Source organism: Podarcis muralis, chromosome 12 (genome assembly GCF_964188315.1).
Source record: "Podarcis muralis chromosome 12, rPodMur119.hap1.1, whole genome shotgun sequence".
NCBI classification, from domain to species: Eukaryota; Metazoa; Chordata; class Lepidosauria; order Squamata; family Lacertidae; genus Podarcis; species Podarcis muralis.
In genome coordinates this window covers 29,458,142-29,483,202 of record NC_135666.1, presented here as the reverse complement: position 1 = coordinate 29,483,202, position 25,061 = coordinate 29,458,142, and the positions used below count along the sequence as shown (strand labels likewise).

General features: G+C 41.0%; 1 protein-coding gene across 4 annotated transcripts in view; it reads left to right on the top strand.

Moving 5' to 3' along the window:
- The window catches only part of SLC25A13 (solute carrier family 25 member 13), a 107,664-nt gene that overhangs the window by 24,441 nt on the left and 58,162 nt on the right, over window positions 1-25,061 (top strand). For all 4 annotated transcript variants that reach the window (XM_077936953.1, XM_028749835.2, XM_077936954.1 and 1 more), the window contains 2 exons: window positions 5,455-5,597; window positions 13,355-13,470. In XM_077936953.1, the coding sequence (XP_077793079.1) occupies window positions 5,455-5,597; window positions 13,355-13,470 (259 nt within the window). The remainder of the gene's footprint in view (window positions 1-5,454; window positions 5,598-13,354; window positions 13,471-25,061) is intronic.

Here is a 25,061-nt window from a genome sequence, read left to right as displayed (position 1 = left end):
CAGCTACTTCAATATCAGAAAAGCCAACAATAGCAAGACGACCCAGTAGCTATGAACTGGTATAAATGAGAAGGCACAAAGGTCTCTCCAAACCTGTATATTTTATGCTACTTTAACAGGCTTATCATATAAAATGGGATAAGCCTGCAAAGTCTTCTCGATGCCACACTTTTTAAGAAATTCTCATGTGCTGCTCTGAGAGTCTTGGTAGGAGGATGATACATAAGTACACATTTAATTCTAACCTGACATGTATTTATGAATATAAATTATTTTTTCCTTTGTGGATTTTCTACGTTGCATTTGCAAAAATGGCATACATTCCTAATAGTGCCCTTATTTCTAGACCATCCTCACACCAAGTTTATTCAGGACACTTCAGACTCATAACACAGACTAGCTGAAATTGGCAATTAAATTTCTATTAAAAACAAACAAACAACCCACACATACCAAGGAAACCAAAACACAACACCATTAGAATGGGATTTATATCACATCATTTTCCATTTCAGTTAAATGCATTGCAATCAGTGTGAAATTCCTTGGTTAGTTACATATTTTCTCTGGAGATACTTAATATATATATATTCCTCTGTTGTATTTGTAAGGACTTAAATGGGCTTGAACTAGTTAATGCTCTAGTATTTAAAATATATGATTATCCAGTGTGAATTTTGAAGGAACTTACCAAAAAGCCATTAGGCATTATTGTGTAATATCAAATTCTCCATAGGTATAATTACCAAAGTGGAGGGAAAATACATGACTGCATAGTACCACCTTTTCGAAAGTCTTTATTCCCAAACTAATAGAATTGATGTGTGTCCCCCCCTCGCTTTTGTCATGATAATTTCCTCAGAGTAACTCTACTTCTTGTAACTCTCCTACCATAACCTAAGAGATTAGGCTTCAGTCAAAATGAGCAAGCTGACATTTTCAAGGTCATTTTCTATATGTAGTGTGGGGGGTACGTGATTGGATTTCAAATACACAAGAATAAATCGCAGTGGGTAGGAACAGGGGGACATCGAAACCTTGTACTGCTTTCTATTATTGAATGTCTTAGCAGGGGGGCTAGCCTGGAAAAAAAAAATGAAATGTAGAAGCAGAAAACGGCTGACTTATTTGATTTGTTTCTCGATAACTGTTGTGTTAAAAAGTTTTCAAGCCTGAGACTTGGAAAGATTTTCTGGCAGGTGATTGCAATGAGATCGATTTGGTCTGTGTGCTGGTTATAAAAGTGTGCAGCTGGATGTGTGTGTGTGTGTGTGTGTGTGTGTGTGTGTGTGACCTATTAATCAGGTTGCTGATTTTATGTTGCTGCTGTGTTTTAAATTGCTTTTAATTGTGTGTGTGTGTGTGTGCATGCATGCATAAGCGCATGTGTTGATTTTGATTTGATTCTTGAATGTGTTTTAATGTGATAGTTCTGTTGGCCGGGCCGTCGGAAGGATTGTAAATATGAGAAACAAACTCACTAAGCTTGCTCCTAAACATAGAACACGTTGCAGGTGAAACACAAACAATTAATTTGAAATGATAGAAATACAGTACAACATTATTAAATGTTTGGGCTATATAGTTTTCTGTTTCGGTCTTTGCTTCAATAAAACACTTGCCTGAAGGAAATTACTTTACCTATATATGGTTTAAATCTAGACAACTAAAAAAAAAAAAAACCACGTACGTTTTAACTCTCGGAGGGAAGCCAAGAGTTATGTACTTACAGAAAATGTAAGGGTACTTGTCAGGCGCAACAACGGCTTTATTCAATGGGATCTGGCAGCAGGCTTTGCTCTGCAAGAGCTATTGCAACGTAAAACAAAACCCAAGTCTTTGAAGTTGGTTGCAAAATTGTAGTAGACACCTAACTTACTTGTTACTTCATGTGGATAATGTTCTGTGGAGAATCGCAGCAAATGTTTTTATCAGGCCACCTCAGAAAAGAAACATACCACAGTAATTAGCAATTTGGCTTTCCTGTTCAGAACATGTTGCTTGCTGCGATACAGATCTTTCTTTTTGAGGTGACACGTGGCGACTTATGTGCTCTTGTAATTTATTTACAGCTGCGTTTTAATGTCCCTTCGCTCACCGCCCAAGGAGTTTTGTAGTATTTACGGTGCATTTGCAAAGTAGCTATTTTGCATTTCGCCCCCCCCCCATCGAATTTTTACTGACCTCAATATATGCAGAGTTGTGGCTTTTAAAAGAATGCAGTGGTGATAAGGAATGGGAAATCAACTTTAATAACACTTAAAAAGCATGGCTGGGATCCAGAGAACTACTTTAGGGGCACCCAAGGGCTTGGCCATGGCCAATGGATTTGTTTTGTTTTTATAAATAAAATTAAGCCTCTTCCCTTTGAATTAAATATCCTTTGAATATCACTGTTTTCTCCGTCTCCAAGATGTTTGTCCTAAGACATTGAGGGGGGAATTGTTAGAGCAGCACAAGTCCATGGTTGCCTTCAGCATGCAGAGATAGTCACATGGATCTTCAGGTGTCCCAGCCAGTCTGCTTTACAGATATGGCTGTGCACATTGCCAGAAAGAAAGAAAGAAAGAAAGAAAGAAAGAAAGAAAGAAAGGAAAATGCATTGCAAAAAAGGGGGAGGGGAACCCCAAATTTGCATAACGTTTACGTGCACCAATTTTAACGTGCAGATGCAATTTTATAAATATTTATAATAATCCAAATAGAAATACAGTATATCTCATCATAGTGGGGAATGCTGGGCCCAGGTGTACTTACTCAGTCTGCTGTTCAGGTGTGGAGCGCTGAGAGGCGATGTCATGGCGCTCCCTGCTCTCCTGTCTTCTGGGTTCTTGGACTGGATACCCCTTCCAATGAAAGACTATCCTCTATAAAGTGGGACACATTGCCACTCATAAGTGCAGCATATCCAAAGACAGACCGCCAAGTGGCCTGTGGTAGTCGCGAGGTGAAACATTTTAATAACAAGAATACCCTGTGGCCAGGGCACAGCCTGACTCCCTCCTTTGGCAATCCTCACAGAACACTAGCCTAATGGTTGCCATTAATCTGTTTTGAATTAATTTTATAATGCAATGATTTTAGAATGTTTTATCATTTTACTGTTGTTAGCTGCTCTGAGCCCGGTTTCGGCAGGGGAGAGCGGGATATAAATAATTTATTATTATTATTATTATTATTATTATTATTATTATTATTATTACCCTTTGTAATAAGCAGGAGGTTATCAGCATACGTTAAAAGACTCATGGACAAATGTGCAGCTGAGCAGTTTGGGAGTGTTGGGTGCCATTACATAAGAAGCTGTGAAAACTTTTCCTTCTGGCCTGCCATCCAGTTGAAATAATAATAATAATAATAATAATAATAATAATAATAATAATAATAATTATTTCTACCCAACAAAATATTAAAATACAATAGTCTGTCAAACATTAAAAGCTTCCCTAAACAGGGCTGCCTTCAGATGTCTTCTAAACTTCTGGTAGTTGTTTTTCTCTTTGATATCTGGAGGGAGGGCGTTCCACAGGGAAGGTGCCACTACCGAGTAGGCCCTCTGCCTGGTTCCCTGTAACTTGGCTTCTCGCAGCAAGGGAACTGCCAGAAGGCCCTCAGCACTAGACCTCAGTGTCCGGGCAGAACGATGGGGGTGGAGGTGCTGTTGTGGCTGGAAATGAAGTGGCCACGAGAGGCAAATGGTGGTGTATCGCCTCATCCTAAAAGCACTCACCTGTTGGTGAAGCATGCTTTAGGAATTCTTATCATTTAAACCAATGGGTCCCTTTTCTTAATATTTTTAGGACGCACCCTATTTTGGGGGGATTGCACGTTGTTCTGAACGGTTTTCAATGCATTTTAATTTGTTTCAGCCCGCCCTGGGGGCTAAAGATGAGGGATAGGCAGAAAATTAAAATAATAATTAAAACAGCAACAACAACAACCCACAATGTTAAGCTGAAAGCCCAAATAATGCCTACCAGCTCCTGTAATAAATGCTGCTCTTAAAAACTTCAGAGGTACACACAATCTCTTCCCCCGATCCCTGTACTCCCCCCTTTTTTCTATCACTTAGCTTTATACTTGGGGGGGCGGGGAAGAATAGAAATGCCAACTGTATTGTGTGCTTCTCTCCCCCATCCCCTCTTCCTGTGTAATACTATATGATTTCATGGGGTTTAGGCCAGTATAGCGTATTGAGGGCATTTTTATTACTGTTCTTCATATTGCTTTCTTTCCTTTCTGGAGTAATTTTAGTTTTCAAATAAAATTTGTTTTACTTCTGCTTTCACTTCTGTTTCTTTTCTTCTTTTACTCCCAAGAGGTAGATATTTGGGAGTAAAATCTAAAAAAAAAAAATGTTGTCAGAGTCATGCAACTGTAATGTTTTGCACATGGCTGATAAGTATGAATGCATATGAATGGGCACAATCATGTGTTTGTTCATATAGGAGAGAGTAGTGATCATATTTCATATTTTGCAAGCTGTTCCACTGGCATTTGCTGGCAGCAGTAAGCAAGAGATTGCTCAGTGATCAAAGACTCAAAATACAGGCTCAATTCATAGGATGTTCTGAACCATGGTTTAGAGCAAAGGGTAGGCAGCGTGATGTCCTCCAGATGTTGCTGGACTTCAACTCCCATCAACCCTAGCCAGCATGGCCAATGTCGTCCAGCCACATCTGGAAGGTGCCACGTTGTCTACCCTTGGTTCAGAGGGAAGGAAACAAGCTTTGATAAGCATACCCTTTTCCCTTTTAATGCTAACCATGGTTTGCTGCAACAACCAAACTAGCAAAATGTTGTTACCATTTGCCCTCCAAAATATGATTAGTATTCGGTATTGTATCGATTCACGGTGTTTAGATTTGCTTATATATTTCTACAACAAACTTTTTGTGTCTTATGGGTTGTGAATCCACTCTTGAGTTCAGCAATAGCAGAAAAGGGAGTACAGTGGTACCTCGGGTTACGTACTTAATTCGTTCCGGAGGTCTGTTCTTAACCTGAAACTGTTCTTAACCTGAAGCACCACTTTAGCTAATGGGGCCTCCCGCTACTGCCGTGTCGCCGGAGCACAATTTCTGTTCTCAACCTGAAGCAAAGTTCTTAACCCGAGGTACTATTTCTGGGTTAGTGGAGTCTGTAACCTGAAGCGTATGTAACCTGAGGTACCACTGTATATAAATCAACTTCAAACCATAGCTTCTGATTCCTGTTTTGGAGGGCATACGCTAACCATAATTTGAGTGTCTTGGCAAGCTATAGTTAGCACTCAGAGAGGATAAGGAAAGGCGGCTGGCAGGGGGGACACTCATCATGAGACATAGAGAAGGGAGCGTGTGCAAACCCACAGCAGTTTTATGATGCACCACATGGGGCAGCACTGTGTCGGCTGTACGAGTGATGCAATGCTACCTTGTAATTTAAGAACCACATTCTTCTTCTTTTTTACAGTATGCAAGTGTTGAGAAAAATGGTGAATTTTACATGTCCCCCAGTGACTTTGTCACGCGGTTCCTGAAGATAATAGGAGATGGGGTGCCCAATCCCAGAACCGTTCAGCTGCTCGGAGGTGTGGTGGATCAGACGAAAGATGGGTATGTACTGTGACCTTCATTTGAATTACTTATAAGGTGGTAGCATTGGAGTTTCACAGAATAAGCTGCTCTTCACTTTTAAAGTATATGAAAAAGATATTAAAGTATATGAAAAAGATACTGTACTGCCATGAAATTTTGCTTTCAGCAGCAATTGGTTCTTCAGTATCTCTGTGAATCACAGAGAGAGAACAGGGTATGCTGTCTTAAAATGCGTTCCGCTAGACACTGGGCCAAATACATAAAGGGTTAAAAAATGCATGCACTTTATAACAAACTCAATGACAACATTTTCAAACTTGATGTGCCACATTCAGAAGTTACAATTATTAAGCAATGCACGCAAAATGCATTTTATAGAGCAAGTTTCGGAACAGTAGAGGTGAATATTTAAATGTACGACACAAGGGGAAACAGGCTTTGTTCTTGCCCATAAGCCTTAGGTAGTAGCACGAAGGACACTGAAAGAGGCCTAGTCTTGATTTATTGTAACAGTTTCCAGCAAAAAAACAAGACCCTGTGACACCTTAAGAGCCAAGAAAATATTTTATGGCATAACCTTTCATGGGCTGGAGTACGTCTGACTCTAATCCACAAAAGATAGGCTATCATAAATTGTTATGCTTTAAGCTGCTGCAAAACTCTTTGTTATTCTCAGTTTACAAAGCCTTCTCAGAATACTGAAACCCCAAAAACTTAAGGAATAATATATCGTCCTTGTCTGTTGTGAACAAAGTGAGATGCAAGTAAATTACTTACTATAAATTAGAATTGTGTATGATCCCTTTTTCTTCTTCTGCGAGTGCCAGCATGAGCATACATGCTTTTGCAGGAGGGCTTTGGAAGCTTATATTTATGCTAGCCTTTCTCATCCTGGCATCCTGGGCCACATCTCACACCATCCTTGTACATTAGTGATGCTAGCTGAGGGGAGCTGGAGTCGAAAACCTCTGGAGGGCACCCAGTTGGGGAAGGCTGATTTATGCTGAGTAATTCAGATTTGAGATCCAAGTCCTATATATAGAAATGAGTTCACTATTGAAAATCTCTACTCTGCCCCCACCAACCCTGTTTCAGTCTACCTGTGGCTATTCTTTCGGAGCAACTAAGTTTTAGGTCCTCATATTACCTCATCTGTTTTACCTGAATGCCGCTTTTCTGCAAAACTGCTCCAAGTAGTTCACAACATATCAGGTGAACAATAACAATAAAAAAACTCAAAATCATTATAAATCAGAATATCAGTAAGTAACAACATTGCATACAAATAAGCTACGCCAATTAAATAACTGAAATGAAACGGAAGAGAAAATAATAACAATTCAAAATAGAGTAGTAGCATGCAAAACATCGCCAGATGATGCACTTGTGACCAGTGGTTTGGTTCTGAGACTCCATCTTCATCATTCAAGGAAGCCACCCCATTTTCTCACCTGGGATAGTGCAAGCACTCCCACCTTGGCTCTCACCTAGAGGGGACTTAGGCCCACCATTATCATGGGGTCTTACCCCACATGGTGGCCAATAGCTTTCCTTTCACACTCTCCTACCAGTCAATATGCCTTCAGCCAGGATGGGGCCCCTAAATAAGGTCTTGTGAAGTGACCCTTGACGTGGCAATCTCAAAAGGATTTTTCATTTCTTCCCTTTGGTTGTTATGAGGTGTAAAAAGTCGCAACAGTGATTCTTTTGAATGGCCAAAGGTACATGTTAACCTGAGTTTACCCAAGAACAGTATTTTTGCTTCATACAGTGTTTCATGCCCTTGCTACAGTAAGCTGAAATGGTGCCTCTGCCCCACCCCATTCCCATTCAGGAGATTCTTGCGTGGCGTTTTCTCATGATAATGATTGAGACATTACTGAGATTTTTCATACACACACACACACACACACACACACACACACTATGTAAAATCCCCTTCATTATCTTTTTCTGCATGGCTGCTATGTTAATAATATTTCAGAAAAACGACCCAACTATCCACGACCTTTTCTCTTGCTATTGTGTGGCCATCTTGTTAGTCCTTGTGTCCCAAGTATCTCAGTGCCATTAAGGTAATGACGGAAACTCCAGAGCAACCTTTGTGAGAACCTGAATGCACATCTGTATGACTTTCTCTGTACAGTGCATGCATGAATCCCCTGCTCTGTTTCCCCCCGTGCTGATCCATTGTTCAGCCTCGCAAAGACAGGAGTGTTTTTTGCCTGGCTGTTTTCTTGCTAGGTGGATGCACTGCAAAACCTTTAGTGAGAGGAGGCTTCCAGAGTGTTAGGTGGGAGGTCTGAGACCTGTTGTTTAGCTTCAGGAGACCATTCAGGGTGCCTGTTACCCTCCCACAGATGAGCATGTAAAGAAATGTTTTACTGCAAATTGCACTCTTTAAAAATCCAACTGGCTTCCTCTAACAATCCATACTTTTTTTTTTTTTTTGCTGCTACAATTAAATTCTGCCCAATAAAATATGCCTGTTCTGCCAATCATAGCTTGGTTTCCAGTAAGCAACTCAAAATACTATATGGCTTTTATTTTTAGAAAGTGTAAACAATTCAAAATAATGCTTTGAAATGCCAGCTTTTCCCATTATTATTGATTTATCTCTAATCTACCATTTTTCAGAACAAGTTGTTTATCTAAGATTGAAACATTAAATAATAGGCATAGCTTACCCTGTGCCCCATTATGCTATTATGGTTAAATTGCTGATTTTAGTAAAGCATTGTAGCTTTTGTATTTATTATACAATGATGAGGATAATGATTAGTATTGCTAAACATGCAAAAGAATGGATGTTGCAGGAATACACACACACACACAAGAATTTCAGACGTGTGTGCCTTGGGTACTTTTTCATATAGCAGAAGTTAATAATTAGCCAATTTAAAGGTACCATTGCAAAATTGCCCTGATTTTGCTGGAAAAGATGTGGTTGAGGGTAGATCTCTTGATACCGAAGTCAGTGAACATTGGGCAATTGTGGATGGCTGAGTTCTCTGCATATGGCACAAATAACTTTACCCCATTCCCACTGACATTTCACCCCATAACACAAAATTGCTTCCATGGGACGTGGCATAAAATGGCTGCCATGTCTTAAAGGAGCAGAAAAAGAGGCAGAGACCCAAAATGGTATATAGGCATGGTCCCTACATCAGCCACCCACCTCCCCAAAATGAATGGGAATAAAGGCACCTACTTCAACCACAGAGAGAAACTCTTTACACTCTCCTCTGAACATGCAGTCCTTGCATCCACTGAAATGTGGCCCCTACATAAGGGGAAGTGCTCACCATAGGAGAGGCTGATCCAGTGTGAACTGGAATTGAGAAAGCAAAGCAAACAAGTCTCTCATGCACTGTGAATTTTTGAGGGCATATTAATTGAAACATTTCACTGGCGCCATAGAAGCAACTGGTGTGCTTGAGTGCTGCGTTGACAACTCCACTGTATAGTTTTCCATGAATTAAAGCAAGGCTTAAGGAGTTTATAAAGCCACTCTTGGCTGTTCTTCATCGACGGACAGTGTGTAGGAGGAATATCCACGCTACACATCTAAACCCATTTGAAACTGGTTTCACCGCCTTGACTTCTCCCATAGGCACCTGGTAGCAGTAATCCTTGGGAGCCACAGGAGCTAACCAGGTTTTAAAACTGGTGCAAATATGAATGGTAGACACTATCTTGTCTGTTCTGCAGTCTCCTTTTTCCCATGTAAGTTATCACATGTAACTCCTCCTAATAAACACCTCATAGTTCTTAAGTTAGAACCCAAGTGGCCAAAGTTCATAGGTCAAAAAGCCTAGCTTCATTCACCAGTCTGGGTCTCCACAAACCCCACAAGAGCTGTTCTCTTGGCTAGCCTAAGCCTCACTAAATGTTTGCGACTGAAACAACTCCATATTGCTTCCCTGTGCATCTTGGCCTCCATTTCCCTCCCCTTGTCCCCCGTGCCAAAATTTATATTGTTAGCTCCCTGCATAAGGGACCTGATGGCACTATATAAATCACATGACTATTAATAACTGATAACATGCTACCCATTGCCCAGGATATAATAGGTTTGCCATCAGCATTTGGGCATTGCGGTCAGTATGGGTAAAGAAGTGTTGGCGACCTACAGATGACCTCTCTCTGGATTTGGTGAGTCCTAGCAACTATTTCCCAGGCTTCTTTGTGTTCCAAAGTACTAAAGCAGAAGTGTTTGCTGCCACTGCTACCTTTTCTGAATGGGAAAGCTAACAGAGCCAGTGTGGTATAGTGGTTAAGAGCGGTAGTCTCGTAATCTGGTGAACCGGGTTCGCCTCTCCGCTCCTCCACATGCAGCTGCTGGGTGACCTTGGGCTAGTCACACTTCTCTGAAGTCTCTCAGCCTCACTCACCTCACAGAGTGTTTGTTGTGGGGAAGGAAGGGAAAGGAGAATGTTAGCCGCTTTGAAACTCCTTTGGGTAGTGATAAAGCGGGATATCAAATCCAAACTCTTCTTCTTCTAACCTGTCGCTTGGTGCTTGACATGAGACAATGGGAGCAGCTTTATCCAAAGTCAGTCTCAAAGTCAGTATTGTCTGATGTGCAGAAGCTGCCCAGGATATCACTGAGGGCATTACTTAGTAATGCAGCAGATTAAACCTGGCACCTTCTGTTTGCAAAGCAGATGGGGAGATGCTGTCTCATTTTCACCTCACGTTAGAGATGGGGGAGAAATTTGATTCAGTTTGCATTTTTAAAGGTGAACTTACTTGCGCTTTCTGAATCAAGATGCGAACCAAAACGCACCCATCCTTTGACATTCACACTTCTCCGGTTAAAAATGTGTATATTAAAAATGTGTTTATAAGGCAAAATTGGAAGCAAAATTTACATTAGGAAGATTCACACTAGAACACTGATGAATTTTCATGGGAACTCCCCCTCCCCAACCCCCAACCCCCCACAAACGTTCATGGAAATGTGGATAACTGAAGTTAAGGTCGGGAAAATGAGAAACTGTGTGAAACAGAAATTGATATTTATTCCCTACCTCAGACACCTGACTGTAGGGGACTTGACCTCCCCCCCGCCTCCCCCCCCCCAAAAAAAAACCGGTGCCATGCTGGTGGAAGTTACCAGCCATAGTGAGCAAGAGGGAGCAGCAAAAATGACTGCTCAAACCAGTCTTGAGTTTGCTGGTAAGCTTGTGGAGACATTGGCCTCAAAGCACAACTGAAGAATGCAGGGCAAACTCTCTTTTTATGCCCCCTTTATTTTTTCCTTCTGTTAAACATGTCTTTGCCACCTCATTCGCTTTTGAAGATGGCACTTCCCTTTTTTCTCCCGTTAAAATGGGGAAGATAGTACCAAAGTAGAGAACCTCTGACTTAGAAGGCATCTTTCTGCTTGATTTATAATTCATCCATCTCCTCCTAGTTTCACATCGTTAAAACGCAGGGTCATTAGGCTTTACTCAGCCGGGCTTTTAAGTTAGACAAGGCCTTGCTTATGTAGGCAAAATTATTCTTAAGTAGCATATTGAGGTTCATGTTAATATGTGCTGTTTAATGAAACCTAATGATATTCAATGAAGGGTTGCACTATGCCAGAGAGAAAACTTGTTACCTAGGCAACTGCCCTTGTGCCGTATAGAGCTTGGAACATATGGCTATGTAACATGCATTATTTCAGCATCTTTAACCATTAGGAACCACATGTGTAATTGACTGTGAAAAATTACTGCTCAGTTACTGTATTGTATGGGCATAATAGAAGTAAATGAGTGCGTCATTGTTGTCGGAGTCGATCTGTTGGGAATCACTTGCAGGCCAGTCTATTTAAGGAGCAAAAATACAATAAGAAGAAAATAGCTGGTTTAATTAACATGTAAAAATTGGGTTAATTTGAATTCAGCTGGCACAGCAGATATTCATGTTTCCTCTGCAGTAGTCTGATGGGAGCCTCACATTTGTAGGCGTTCTCCCTTTTTCCATTAAAAAAAAACCCAACCCGTTGCTTTCGTTAAAATTGAAATAAACTCTCTTAATTAAATATCTGACTCTTAGAGGTGTTTGGGTTATTCGACTGAGAAGAGCTTGATGTAGCCAAAAGAATCTTTCCCAATCTGGTGCCCTCCAGATATTTTGGATTACCACATGCTAGCTGTGACTTAATGGAAGCTTCAGTCCAAAACATCTGGAAAGTACCGGGTTGCCAAAGGCTGCTTTAAAGACAACAAATTTCATTTTGGCATGAGAGCTGTAGGCTAAAGTTCACTTCATCGGACCACTTAATGTATCTGAAGCTGGTTTTGCCTTATGAATAATGATTTTAGTCTTGTTAATTGGACATCCCAACTGAAATATCACAAATCTGCATTGCAAAGAGTCTGGGGCCTGCATCTTTATTAATCAAATTCTACCCAAACCTGCATAAATATGATTTTTATCCATGACAACAGATGTCAGCTGTTGAAGCTCTCACGTACATTCCAACAACTCAAGGAACTTTCATAGGAAATAGATGCTAGCATCTTGTTTTCATTGCTTAAATGATGGTGTGAATTATTATCGTAACGCCGCATTGTATCACTTACCTTATTTATGTAATTTATATACTGACCTTCACCAAGAGAACACAGGGCGGTTCACAACATAAAATTACTTCAGGTAAGATGATGTGCTCCACGTGTGTGGAAAAGTGATGACGCTGTGATCCATCTGGTCAGTGGCAGAACCTTTCCCCATGTTGCCTCAAATCAGAGGAGATACTGCCGTGTCCATCTATTTTGCAAATGATTAATCTGATGGGCAACTTTCGGAACACTTTTTTTGGTTGCTAAATTGTGGTTCCACCCCATTTGTGGTTTTTTTAAAAAAATTTACTCCATGACAATTGGATTGGGATAATTTGCATTTGAATTACTAACTTGGCAACTTTCAAACTTGCAATTTCAATTGTGCCACCATTCAAGATGCTAGTAGGATAATAGGGAGCTGCATTTATGGTGAGTCAGACTATTGGTCCGTCTAGCTCATTGCTTTTTATACTGGCTGCCATTGGCTCCTCAGGGTTTGAGGCAGGGGTGCCTCTCAGCCCTAAACGGCTTAGGACCTGGGCATCTGAAGACGTGTCTCTCGCCTAGGATTTGAGGTTGTCTACAGAAACTCTTCTGATGGTGCCATTGTTGCATGAGACTAGACAATCTGTTGCTTTTCATGACTAGCAATAATACCCCAGTTATGGAACATTCTCCTCTGAGCTTTGACTGGCAGGAACCTTGGTTATTTTTCAGTGCAAGCTGAAGGCTCTCTTCTTCCATGTTTTCTGAGTCGGTCATTATGTGTTCAAGTTTCATGGCTATCCTGATACATTTATTAGATTGAGAATGGCTATACAGTCGTATTTTGGTTGCCGAACGCCTTGGAACTTGTATGTTTTGGCTCCCAAACGATCGAAAACCAGAAGTAAGTCTTCCGGTTTTGAACAATTTTCGGAAGCCGAATGTCTGGCGTGGCTTCCGATTGGTTGCAGAAGCCGCACTTTGGTTTCCAAACATTTTGGAAGTCAAACGGACTTCCAGAACGGATTCCATTTGACTTCCAAGGTACAACTGTATTTTAAAGATTATTCTGTTTTGTTTTTACTGTATTATACTTTAAATTGTTGTGATATTTGGGGAGGGGTCACATATAATGAGGGATAGAAATCTAATAAGTAAATTATTTACCTGTGAAATGTTCTTCTGGTGATCGCACCTGAAAAAATGGTTTTCTTTTTCCCTTTGTAGGTTGATATCCTTTCAAGAATTTGTAGCATTTGAATCTGTCCTCTGTGCTCCAGATGCACTGTTCATGGTGGCATTTCAGCTTTTTGACAAAACTGGGAAAGGAGAGGTTACTTTTGGTAAGACCTGCTTTTTCATTCCTTTCCTCACCCTTCTTCCTCTCCCTCCCATGTGAGAAATACTGCTAAATTAATATTTCTTTATGAGTCTACAGCTATCTGGTTTCTTAAGTGTTATATTGTTAATGGACTTTTAAATGTTGCTATTGCAGATTGGTGTTACTGGAGAATGCTTGACCATGATATACCCAAGCATTGCCCTAAACCTTTGCATTTTAGACATGTTAAAATCTTGCTGGTTGCTTTGTTTTATTCTGCTGGTTCTTGTGTTTTGACATCTTTAGTGGGTGAACTGGCCTGGAACCAGTTTTGATGAAGGGCAATATATAAACTTTAAATAAAACGAATTAATAAGTTTGGAAATGCAATATACTGTCACTATTTAAAAAATGAAAAGGAAAAACTTTAATGAAACACTTCCAGAAATTCTTCATAGGCTTGTAATTTGTGCATGTTCTTCCAGACACAAGACACGTGACTAGGCAGGTGGCAATTCAGTCCTACAGATGTCAAGCACTTGTCTAAATTGTTTTCTAAGAATAATACCTCAGTGCCCACAGTTTTAAGTGACACATCTTGGATTCATGGAGCTGATGTTGTAAAACACTTTTAATTTTAAAAAATGTATATTTTGTGTGTATAAAGAAATGTCTCAAAGAGAAACCCAGCTTTTGTTTTTGTTTCATAACCCTTTTTTGGTTTAACTTAGGGCCTGCATCTTTCTGTTCTTTCTTGCAAATATACGTGTGCATTTCTTCCTCACACACAAAGTTAGTTCTTTTGCTGCAGAATAAATGTCTTGCACAGAAATATTGTGAAGTGTCTGCTTTCCATTCAGTGGGAATATTGCGCAGGAAATATTCGTAACAGATGATGTTAATTTGGTGATCTAATCAGGGCTTGATCCCAGTGAGTCAGGGAATACAGTGGTGCCCCACAAGACAAATGCCTCGCAAGACGGAAAACCCGCTAGACGAAAGGGTTTTCCGTTTTTGAGTTGCTTCGCAAGACGAATTTCCCTATGGGCTTGCTTCGCAAGACGAAACGTCTTGCTAGTCTTGCGATTTCCCCCCCGCTTCCCCCCCCCTTTTTCTAAGCCGCTAAGCCGCTAGTAGCCTTTTAGCAGCTAAGCCGCTAAGCCTTTAATAGCCGCTAAACCGCTAATAGCGCTAATCCGCTAAGCCGCTAATAGGGTTGCTTCGCAAGACGAAAAAACCGCTAGACGAAGAGAATCGCGGAACGGATTCTTTTCGTCTTGCGAGGCACCACTGTAAAGTATAACCGGTAATAAAGTCCACAGAGTCAAGATTGTCACTGAAGTCAATCTCATTTGGTTTTTCGGTGTATAATGCTTAATTCAAAGCATATTATTATCTTCATGTGGAAGATAATATCCTGAACTTTGAGGCAAAACATAGCAACATAAAGCAACTTGTAGATGATAACAAGACAGAATTTAGGGAGTAATACGGATTAAGAATGGCATAAGAATTGCAATAGCATTGAATTGACAAAAGCAATTCATCAGTCATTTAACCTCTTACCTCTATCTTCCTCCAGTCCCAATTTTCTACCATACCTTGCATTGGGAAGAAAATCCATAGTTAGTTAGAGTTGGGGGGGGGGGAGAGATCATGCACATTTTTGAGAGCTGTGTCCTAGAAAACAGAAGAAGGGGGCAGCTGGTGTCCAGAGGCATGTGTGGGACTGACACACACACACACACACACACAACACTGAGAGCCAGTGTTGCATACTGGTCAGAGTGTTGGACTAGGACCTGGGAGACCAGGATGCAAATCCCATACTCAGCCATGAAGATCACTGGGTGACCTTGGTCCAGCCACTGGCTCTCAGCCTAACCTCTCTCACAGGACAGTTGTGAGGGCTTAACTGAGGAGGGCAAGATTCATGTAGTCCACCTTGAGCTCCTTGGAGAGAAAGGGGGGATAGAAATAGAAAAAAATAATTTAATATGTAGGCAGATGAGGTTGTTTTATTAGGATGACTGAGGCACCATCCTGGAGGAATTGCAAAAGTAAACACTTTTAACACCAACCCTCCCAAAAAAATCTCAAGTGGCACTCACTTCTCTCCCCTCTACCCCCACTCATATCCTTCCATTTTTACTCATGGAGACTCCTTGAGAAGTTTATCTCAGTCTCCCTTTCTGTGACCAATCATTCGGTTTGCATAGTAGCCAATCATGAAACACCACTATGTTCAGGTTTCTGCCACCCATCTGTAGGTCAAAAAGCATATACAGTCGTATCTTGGTTGTCGAATGGCTTGGCTCCCGAACAAATCGGCTCCTGAACTCTGCAAACCCGGAAGTACGTGTTCCGCTTTACGTACATTTTTCGGAAGCCGAACTTCCGACGCAGCTTCCGATTGAGCGCAGGAAGATCCTGCAGTCAATCGGAAGCCACACCTTGGTTTTTGAACGGTTCTGGGAGTCGAAAGGACTCCCAGAATGGATTAAGTTTGACAATCAAAGTACTATTGTAGTGTTTAAAACTAATGTTTCCTTGATGGATACCTATTGGAATTAATTACTATGACTAAGTTTGGTCCATTAATTTCAATGAGTCTGCTCTGTGTAAAAGTTAGTTAGCTACAACAGTGAGATATAGATATAGATATATATGCTGTTTCCCCTGGGAGTTCAGACACTACAATTGTTCTGCTCTGCAGTTTGCTAAAGTTAATGGTTCTTCAGATCTATCAGGGCCCAGATTAACAGATGGTTCCCAGTAACGTAGGTTTTTTTATGCAGTATAAGAACAATTTATTTCAAATTCTCATGTGAGAATTATGCTTTGTATCCCCTGTAGCATTTATATAAGTGTAATATCTTAGAAATAATAATAGCTCAGTGACTGAGACATGCTTCGTATACAAAAGATCCCAAGCTTCTCCTTGTAAGGTAGGGGAAAAAACCTTCCCGTAACCCTGTCAAGCCCCTGCCAATCAGTACAGCCAGTACTGAACTAGTTGGACCAATGGTCTGGCTTGGTATTTGGAAACCTCCCATGTTCCTTTTAGGCTTTGTTTTGTAAGTCTGTTGGATTTGTGTCATACCACTGAAACCCAGCTTCTGGCTATAACCTGGCTACACTTTTAGGTTGCTATGCTGGTCACTGTAAATATTTTCATAATCTGTTAAATATTTGCAGTATACTGCTTAGCGTTAGATGGTGTTAATCCCAAATAGGGCCAGCCTACCCCTTTTTCTCTTTTCTCAGCAATCTCTTTTAAATCTCCATTATCTTTAGAAGTTCCTTTTTAATTTTAGTCCTAGTTTTAGGACTTTTGATTTACCCAAACCACTGTTTAGGAACACAGAGAATCAAGGACTTTCCTTCCTAGCCTTCCCAGCCCCCCTTCAGCAAAATTACCCGCTACGTATATTGTTTAAAATAAGGAAGGCTTAGTTGTTTGTTCCTAGAGACAGCATGAAACAGGAGAGGGTAGTGTGCTTTTGGCTTGCAACGGATAGAGATTGCCTTAGCCTTTTGTATCACATTGTACATGGAGCTGCTGCTCTTTGCCAGGAGTTAAAGATCTCAGCAGGAAGGTGGAAGGAAGTTTAGTTGGCTTTTAAATTTGAGACAGAGAATAAACCATTGCTTCTTACTCCTGAGTGTTGACAGGCACATAAAAGTTGATAATGTAAGTCCAGGGGTTTAAGAGGCTTAACAGTTTTGCCTTTTTTGTATTACTGTATTTTAATGCCTCATTAAAGAGGTAAGAGTTCTTTGATATCCTTTATTAGATGGTTTAATAAAGAAAAGTTTAGATGCTTGGGTCTAAATGTCAACATTTTAAAAATTAACAGTCCTTTTAAATAACCTTTATCTTTAATTCCAAGGGCTGCACTTGCGCAGGGGCAAAGCAAATTTAACAACTTCTGGCCTTGCGTACATCAGAAGTAATTGCTTGGAACCCGCATTGTCTTTTTTGCAGACGCTGCAGCGCTGGTGCAAGGCAGACAAAGTCTCCATTTTACAAACAGAGTAAATAAAAGCCTGTCGGGTTACCTTAATTTTTAAGGCGGTTAAGTCGCCGGCTGTAGAACGACCCTTGTTGGCCTATTTGGATATCCGTGAATATAGGCAGAAGAGATCTGGGAACCAGCTGGAAATGCTTGCAAATGGAAAACGATAGCTAAATGAGAAATAGGATTTTTACCCCCACCATCCAAAAAAGGCATACAGAGATCATTAATAAGACAATCCCTGTCCTCAGGCTTACAATCCGAAAAGCATAACACAAAAGGAAAAAGGATTGTAAGGGAGGCGGGGGAAAGCAAACTCAGGCACTAGTCCCCGTTTATGATGTTCTTATAATAACCAGCTGGAATAGAAAATAATTCAGTACTGCAGAAACAAGAAAGATTATTTTGGCAGCTTAAGCAAATGTATTACGGGATAAACTTTTGTGGATAGATACATGGAGTGTCACCCTGAGTTTCGTGCTGCTCTTCTCCTCATTGGAAAACGAGGCCACTTACAGAATGTCACTATTTTGCAGGTAGGATTCAATTGCGCAACGGCAAACTCAAGTTGCACAATTAAATTGGATTTGGTGCCCTTGTGCAACAACTCCCGCTCCTGCCACAGAATGATCCAACTTTTTGCAGGAAGGAAAATGGCATGGGAATGCACTGGAGCGTGTGGGATAACAGTTGCTTCACTTGGCATTGTAGAACCTTCCTGAAAACAAACCAGGATGAATGCTGTAGAAGCAGGTTATCTTTAAGTGACCTCAGATCTGTGTCACACATGACAAAATTTCCTTCACTGAGGTTTTAACTTGTAGAAAATACAGTGACTTCTGCTTGTAGCTGATGTCCTGTGTTTCATGGGCGCATGCAGCAATGCTGAGTTGCATGCATTTTGCCATGTGTTGTGCAATATTGCATGCAGTTTCTAGCAGGAGAGGACTTTATGTGCAGGGAACTCCATCTTGTGTGAAGCAACCCACACTTGTTACCTCGTTCGCTCTTAACACCATTTAGGGTGCAGTGCTGATGCTTTGGGAGAGAGGGAGAGCTGGAAGGGGGCAAATACTTTAGCTCTAATCTCCCACCTGAATGGCAGAAATAATGTAAGATCTGGTTAGGTCATTTGTTAGTTTTAGTGTCATTTTTTTAAACTGCTGTGATTAGTTTTAAGAATAGAAATGTAATTTTTATTTACTCAACTATTGTTGAGTAAATATAGACATCTATTCCTGGCCAGTAGAGAATGGATATGGAATGCATGATGGCCAGGTCCACTCTCAGCCTCCCCCAGGTATAGAATTGGCAGCTTGAAAGAACTATCCTTCCTCTAAACTGGTTGTAAACCAATCCTAAGGGAGCATGTTGGACATATCAGGTGATCAACGCTAAATTGCGATTCACACTAGTAAGTTGGCAGTTGCAGACATCCACCACGGACATCCACTACAGAAAAATACATATTTATTTTTTAAAATGCACCAGGAGTCAAAAAGGAGTAGCAGATGAAATGATCAGCCAAAATCATATGGACTGGTATTCTGGAGTGAAGAAGTATTGCACAAATAGGCCCCAGTCGTGGGCACTCTTCTTCATACCTGTATTGTGCTACCCAGTTTATTTTTTTGCATAGGTTAATAATGTGTTGTCTGTTGAAATTGCCAATTTGCCAACTTTGAATCTTGTTTAAGTGGTGGGGTTTACCCGGAGCTATCCAATGGGGAGCGCTTCTTCTGTACACCTAGTAAGCACAGAATTTCTCCCAGTCTTGGAGAAAGGGAATCGTAGGAGAGAATGAAGACCTTCCCTTTTGCTTAGCACCAGTAGGCTGCTCTTATACCTGAGGCAGAGGTGATCATCTGAGTTTCCTATTGATTGCTGCTGCAGTCTCCCCTGGCCCAATTAGAAAATGCGCACAAACACAACTCCACAGTGTCAAGGAGGAGTTCACCGTGCCCAGGTCAATTTCCCCCTCCTCCTTGGGCAGGCCCCTCTCAGTAACAATAAGTGGGCTTAGTGCATTCGGGTATTTGGGTTTCTCGTACGGCTTTGTTGCAACCATTCAGAATCATCAGAGTGCAGGCTATCAGGAGCAGAATTACCACTCGTGAGCATCCAGAGTTTAACAACGGAATACAAATTCACACCAGCAAGAAATTGTCTTCTCTGTTGTTGTGGTCTATCTTGTCAAAGATCAGGAGAACAGCGCAGAAGCTCTTCCAGTTCAATGGGTCAAAAATCCACTCTTTTATGAAAGGCTAAATGTGGATTTGCACGAATGACTATAATGGCTCCAATTTTGAAAGATAGAGGTAACGGAGAGCACTTCCAGGTAGCAGGACTGATTTCAGAATGCAGCTTGTTCAAATGGCTAAAATATTGTGCTTTCTGCTTTCTTCGTTTCTACTTAAAAAGAGAGAGAGAGAGAAGGAAAAAATAGGTATGGAGAAGGTGGGAGAGAACCAATTTGAGAGTAAATTCAAACAGTATAAGGTCACTGTCTGGTTAACTGAGAGCTGAAATATAACCATCCTTCATAAGACGACGGTGTGGAAGAAAAGGCCCATTTACTAAGCTGCAATTTTGGAAGGAATTTGACCTGCCTCTACTGGGGGGATAAACCCCACCACTGCTGTTGTGTGGCAACATTGCTACAGTCTTGAATCTCAGGCTGGTTCAGTTGCAAATAGACACGTGTTGCGTCCGAAAGATAAATGCCATTAGAACCATGTTTGCTTAACTCTGGATTCTTTCATGTGTAATGCTTATTAAACTCGAGAGTTGTCTTGCTGAAATCAGTAAAATCTTTATTGCCCAATAGGTAGAGAATCTGATTTCATGTTTGCAAAGGGCAAATAAATGGGGGTAACATTACTATGAAACGGTCAATTCCGGAAGCGGAATTGAGACAGGAACTGTTTCTTTACTTCTATCAGCTTGTGTGCCATTAAGGGGGGCGGGCAACAAGACAGTAAGGGAAAGACAACATTTTGACTTTTTGCATGTTAAATGCATGTCAAATAGATGCATTAAATTAATGTCAACATGTAACATGGAGTGAAATAAATTTAAAACCAGCTCTGATGAGCATTACGTCTGCTATGGCTCCCATTTTGACAATTTGCAACCCAATTTTCAGTGCTTGAATTATGTGTAACTACTAGTTGCAGACAGCCAGAAAAGGGTGTGATTTTGCTTAAAATAGGGAGGAGTCAAGGGGCTTTTGCATTTCAATATGGGACCTTCTGTCTGTTTGCCCATAGTTCCGGACACTGCCCCAGAGGGAGTCCAAAATCCTATTTTTTGTGTGGACCTTTGTGGTAATGCTAAGGATGCAATCCTATAGTCATGTACCTGGGAGTAAGTCCCACTGATCTCAGTAGGGCCTACTTCTGGGTGGACATATATAGAATTTGTTGCAAGTTTCCCTAAAGCCCACAGAAATATGGGTGGAGATGTGAGAATTCTTGTATGACTGCATCCAAATTGGTCCTCTGTTTTGTGGATGCAGAAGTGTTATTGCTGTCACAGTCCTGCTTGCAGGCTTTCTAAAACTATCTGGTTGGCCACTGCAGAACAGGATGCTAGTCTAGAAAGGCCAGAATTTCTCTTGCTTATCTAGCAGGGCTCTTATAATGTTCGTATGCTACCACAATTGGGGCTTTCATAAAAAGGTGCCTACAGAAGATCATGATAGGGGTTTATAAAACGCATACATGTAGCAGAGAAAGTGGATACAGAGACAACTCTCTCTCTCTCTCTCTCTCTCTCTCTCTCTCTCTCTCTCTTTCTCTCTCTCTCTCTCTCTCACACACACACACACACACACAAATATTTACAACCATTCAGTGAATCAGGACTAATGAAAGAAAATACTTTTTCACACAACTTATGATTTTCGGAATTCACTGTGTCAAGATGTGAGAATCGCCGCTAGATTTAGAAGGATTAAGAAGGCAAACAGACAAATTCATGGACAATAAGTCTGTCAATAGATATGAGTCATGCTGACTGCATGGACCTTTCAGGTTCAGAATCTGTGTTGTTCCCTCTGTTTCCAGCTCTTATGTATGTGTGCCGTTGCCTATGTAGCCAAAACAGCATCACTGCCACCAGCAAAAAAAGAAGGTATCATTAGGCTCTCCAGGTGAGAGGGGACACCCCCCCCCCAAAGATTTGCAGAATTGCAAAAATAAAATCTGTCACTGGTCCCATCAACGTTGTGGTCAATCTCTCCTAGATGTCCTTTCCCACTGGCAAGATTCAGATTATCTCCCTGGTTTTCCAGGGAGTTTGGGGCCAAGGCAGCAGTTGGGACAGTGTTATGATTGTGACAGAATATTATCTAAAACAGTTACCAATGGGCTTTCTGTGTTTTTTCTGTGTATTTTAACGAACTGAATAGAGTGTGTGTATGAACTTTACAGAGCTTAGCTTTTGTTGTTGTTGTTGCTGGTTTGTTAATGATGTTAGCATTGTTTTATAGATTATAAATGCCATATTGATTTGTTAATCATATAATATGACTTTTGCTGTAATTGTGATGTTTAGCTTAATTTTTAGTTGCAGTTCTGTATTCATTTTCTTACAGCCTTGAATATGGGATTCGAAGCCTCGGCTCTAATTCTACTGCGTCGCTTCCCTTGCCTTCAGACCCTTAACAATGATTAATATAAAAGGGCCTTGTCAAAAGCTTTGAAAAGGCAACCTTGGTACTTACGCCATTATGCAATTTAGCTTCTTATGAAATCTCCAATTTGCCTTGTGCTCTTTGCTTAGCAGAAGATAACTGTGCCTTTCTTAGCCAGTCGTTCGCTGTACTGGCAAGGTGGAAGCTTATTATTCTCTGTCAAGTTGCAGGTTCTTCCTTTTTTAAGATTACAAAATAAAGATTCAAAAATAAAGATTCCAGCACGGTTGCTTGGCTGCATAGAAAATGGCATTTTCCGGGTAGTTTCATTACCTAATCAAGACTCACGTCGTGATATTATATGAAAATAATCCTGAACTTGAATTCAATAATAAAAAAGGGAATTGGTTGGGTTATCTCCCCACCCCTGTCCCCTGCAGAAGACAATTAAATATTGACTTCTAGGAAAAAATCCATACAGGTAGAGGAACAAATGCAACTGGGAAGCCAGGAAAAACTCAATGATAGGAATGAGACACCTTGATGCCAGCTGTCTGTCATAGAAGGAGCATCTCCAGAGAAGTGTCCTACCTCTTCCAAGTGTTTGTTGTCCTAGAACTGCAGAACTCAAGGAAAGCCCAGGGAAATCCTATATGCGCAGCACATTCACTGGTGGCTCCAGACTATAATTATTTGGGGAGGAGTGCTGGAACAAGGTTAATGTATGGATCATAGAACTATGAGCCTCAAATCCATGCAAGGCTTTTACAGTTATATAGTTGTCAACACAAAATTCTTTTTTTAAGTCATCAGTTTTCATTTGCAGGTGGTGGTCTTAGGTGGTTTTTCTCTCCAGTGTCTGTATAAGTTGTAGTCATTTCTGACCTAATAGGTTTAACTTTAAAAAAATAAAAATAAATGGAGGGGTGGGAATTGGTGAGTAAAAGTGTGTGATTCAGTTTCATTCATTATCTGCTACAGGGAATGAGCAGTTTTTTTTTTTTAAAAAAAGGCTTCCTGCTTTAGATGACCATGTTTTTCATTTCTTCTTTCAAAAGCTAGTTTCTGGCAATTGGACCAGTGTAGTAGGAAGCAAAAGAATGGTACAGGGAGAACTGTAGGTATAAGAACGGCTCAGTTCACACACAGCACCTAATGAGTGGGGCTCAGCATCATCAGTCAAGTGTGCTGGGGCACATTTGGAAAATCTTGATCAATTTGGTCTTTCCCAAGAGCTGCTGTTATGCTACTGGGAGCTAAAGCATGGTCTGGCTTAATGTGTGAATCCAGGCTCATGGTTTGTGTGTCCCCAAGCAAACCACAAGCAATAAACCAAGAATAAGCTGCAATTATTATTATTATTATTATTATTATTAATTTATTTATTTCTACCCTGCCCATCTGGGTGGCTTTCAACATAACATTAAAAACTTCCCTAAACAGGGCTGCCTTCAGATGTCTTCTAAAAGTAAGATAGTTGTTTATTTCCTTGACATCTGATGGGAGGGCGTTCCACAGGGCGGGCACCACTACCGAGAAGGCCCTCTGCCTGGTTCCCTGTAACCTCACTTCTCGCAGTGAGGGAACCACCAGAAGGCCCTCGGAGCTGGACCTCAGTGTCTGGGCTGAATGATGGAGGTGGAGACGCTCCTTCAGGTATACTGGGCCGAGGCCGTTTAGGGTTATGGATCATTGCTTGTTTAAAGTGAGACAAACCGTGAGTCTGGGTTTGCATACTGTGCTGAGCCAAACCATAACTTAGCTCCTGGTAATGTGGAAGGAGTGGAGGAGAAGCAAAGTGGATAGTTTTCTAAATGTGCATGAGAACCAGACCTGGCAGTTAAATCTGAAGCCAAAGCCCTGTAAAAATGCTTCATGGGCATGAGTGATCTCTATATTTGATTCAGGCAGTATGTCCATTGAGTAAGGACTCTGATCAGTGGATTATTCTAGATGAATGAGTGATGAATCCAGTGAAGAAAGAAGGAAAAATTTAAGAACCAGTCTAGTGAGCTTGTATTGGAGTTTGCGAACCATGAACAGTGGTTGGAAAGAAGTATATAAAAGATGAACAGCAAAGGGGATACCCTGTTTCATAGCCATCACAAGATGTCAATAAGAGCAATAAATAGGTGATTTTCTGGTGAAGTAGCTGCACCATATAATTCAGTGTGCACCCTGTCAGGAAACTGGCTAATCCTAATTTTAAAAAGATACACTGGAGTCAGTTTATGGCATCGCTTTTTGGGAAACACACGTACTGCAGTTTTCAGGGATGCGTGCTGAACAAGGAGAGAAAACAGTGATTTGTGTGTAATCAATTGGTAGTGTGAAATGCCAATTTTCAGACATTTGGAGGGCAAGGAGTTTGGAATAGTAAGTGATATGAAGCAGGGGAGGGGCAGGTTTTCTTCACTAGGAATCCTATTGAAAATGCACAATTATCTGAACGGCCAGTGCTGACTTGCAGGATGAATGTATTTATTATAGTGTTTATTATTACCATTTTGATAAATCGGGCAAAGTGCTGAGTGACAGCTGGACTACATGGTGCAGTTCTCCATGACATTTCCAAACTGGTCTTCCTCAAGTACAAGATGACAAAATGAGGACTGCAGTTTCTATCTCTTTACTGTGGGGATGAGGATCCTGTGGCCCTTCAGACACCCTCAGACTCTCTTTATTGGTCCTAGCCAGAATGGCCAGTAGTTGGAAATGATGGGAGTTGCAGCTGTGGGTTTCCCTGCTTTGATGAATGACATAATTTTTTCATGTAGAGCATGAGTAAGGGATGGGTCGGTGAGGTGAGGACTGCCAAGTGTTAGGTCTGTCAAGTGTTAGAGGACACATTGGTCGCTTATCTGCATCCATGTCCATACTGTGGTGTTATGCTACGCAGGGGTTGGCAAAGGTTTTGTGGCTTGGGCCAGTTCATGATCCCGCAGATGCTGTGGTGGG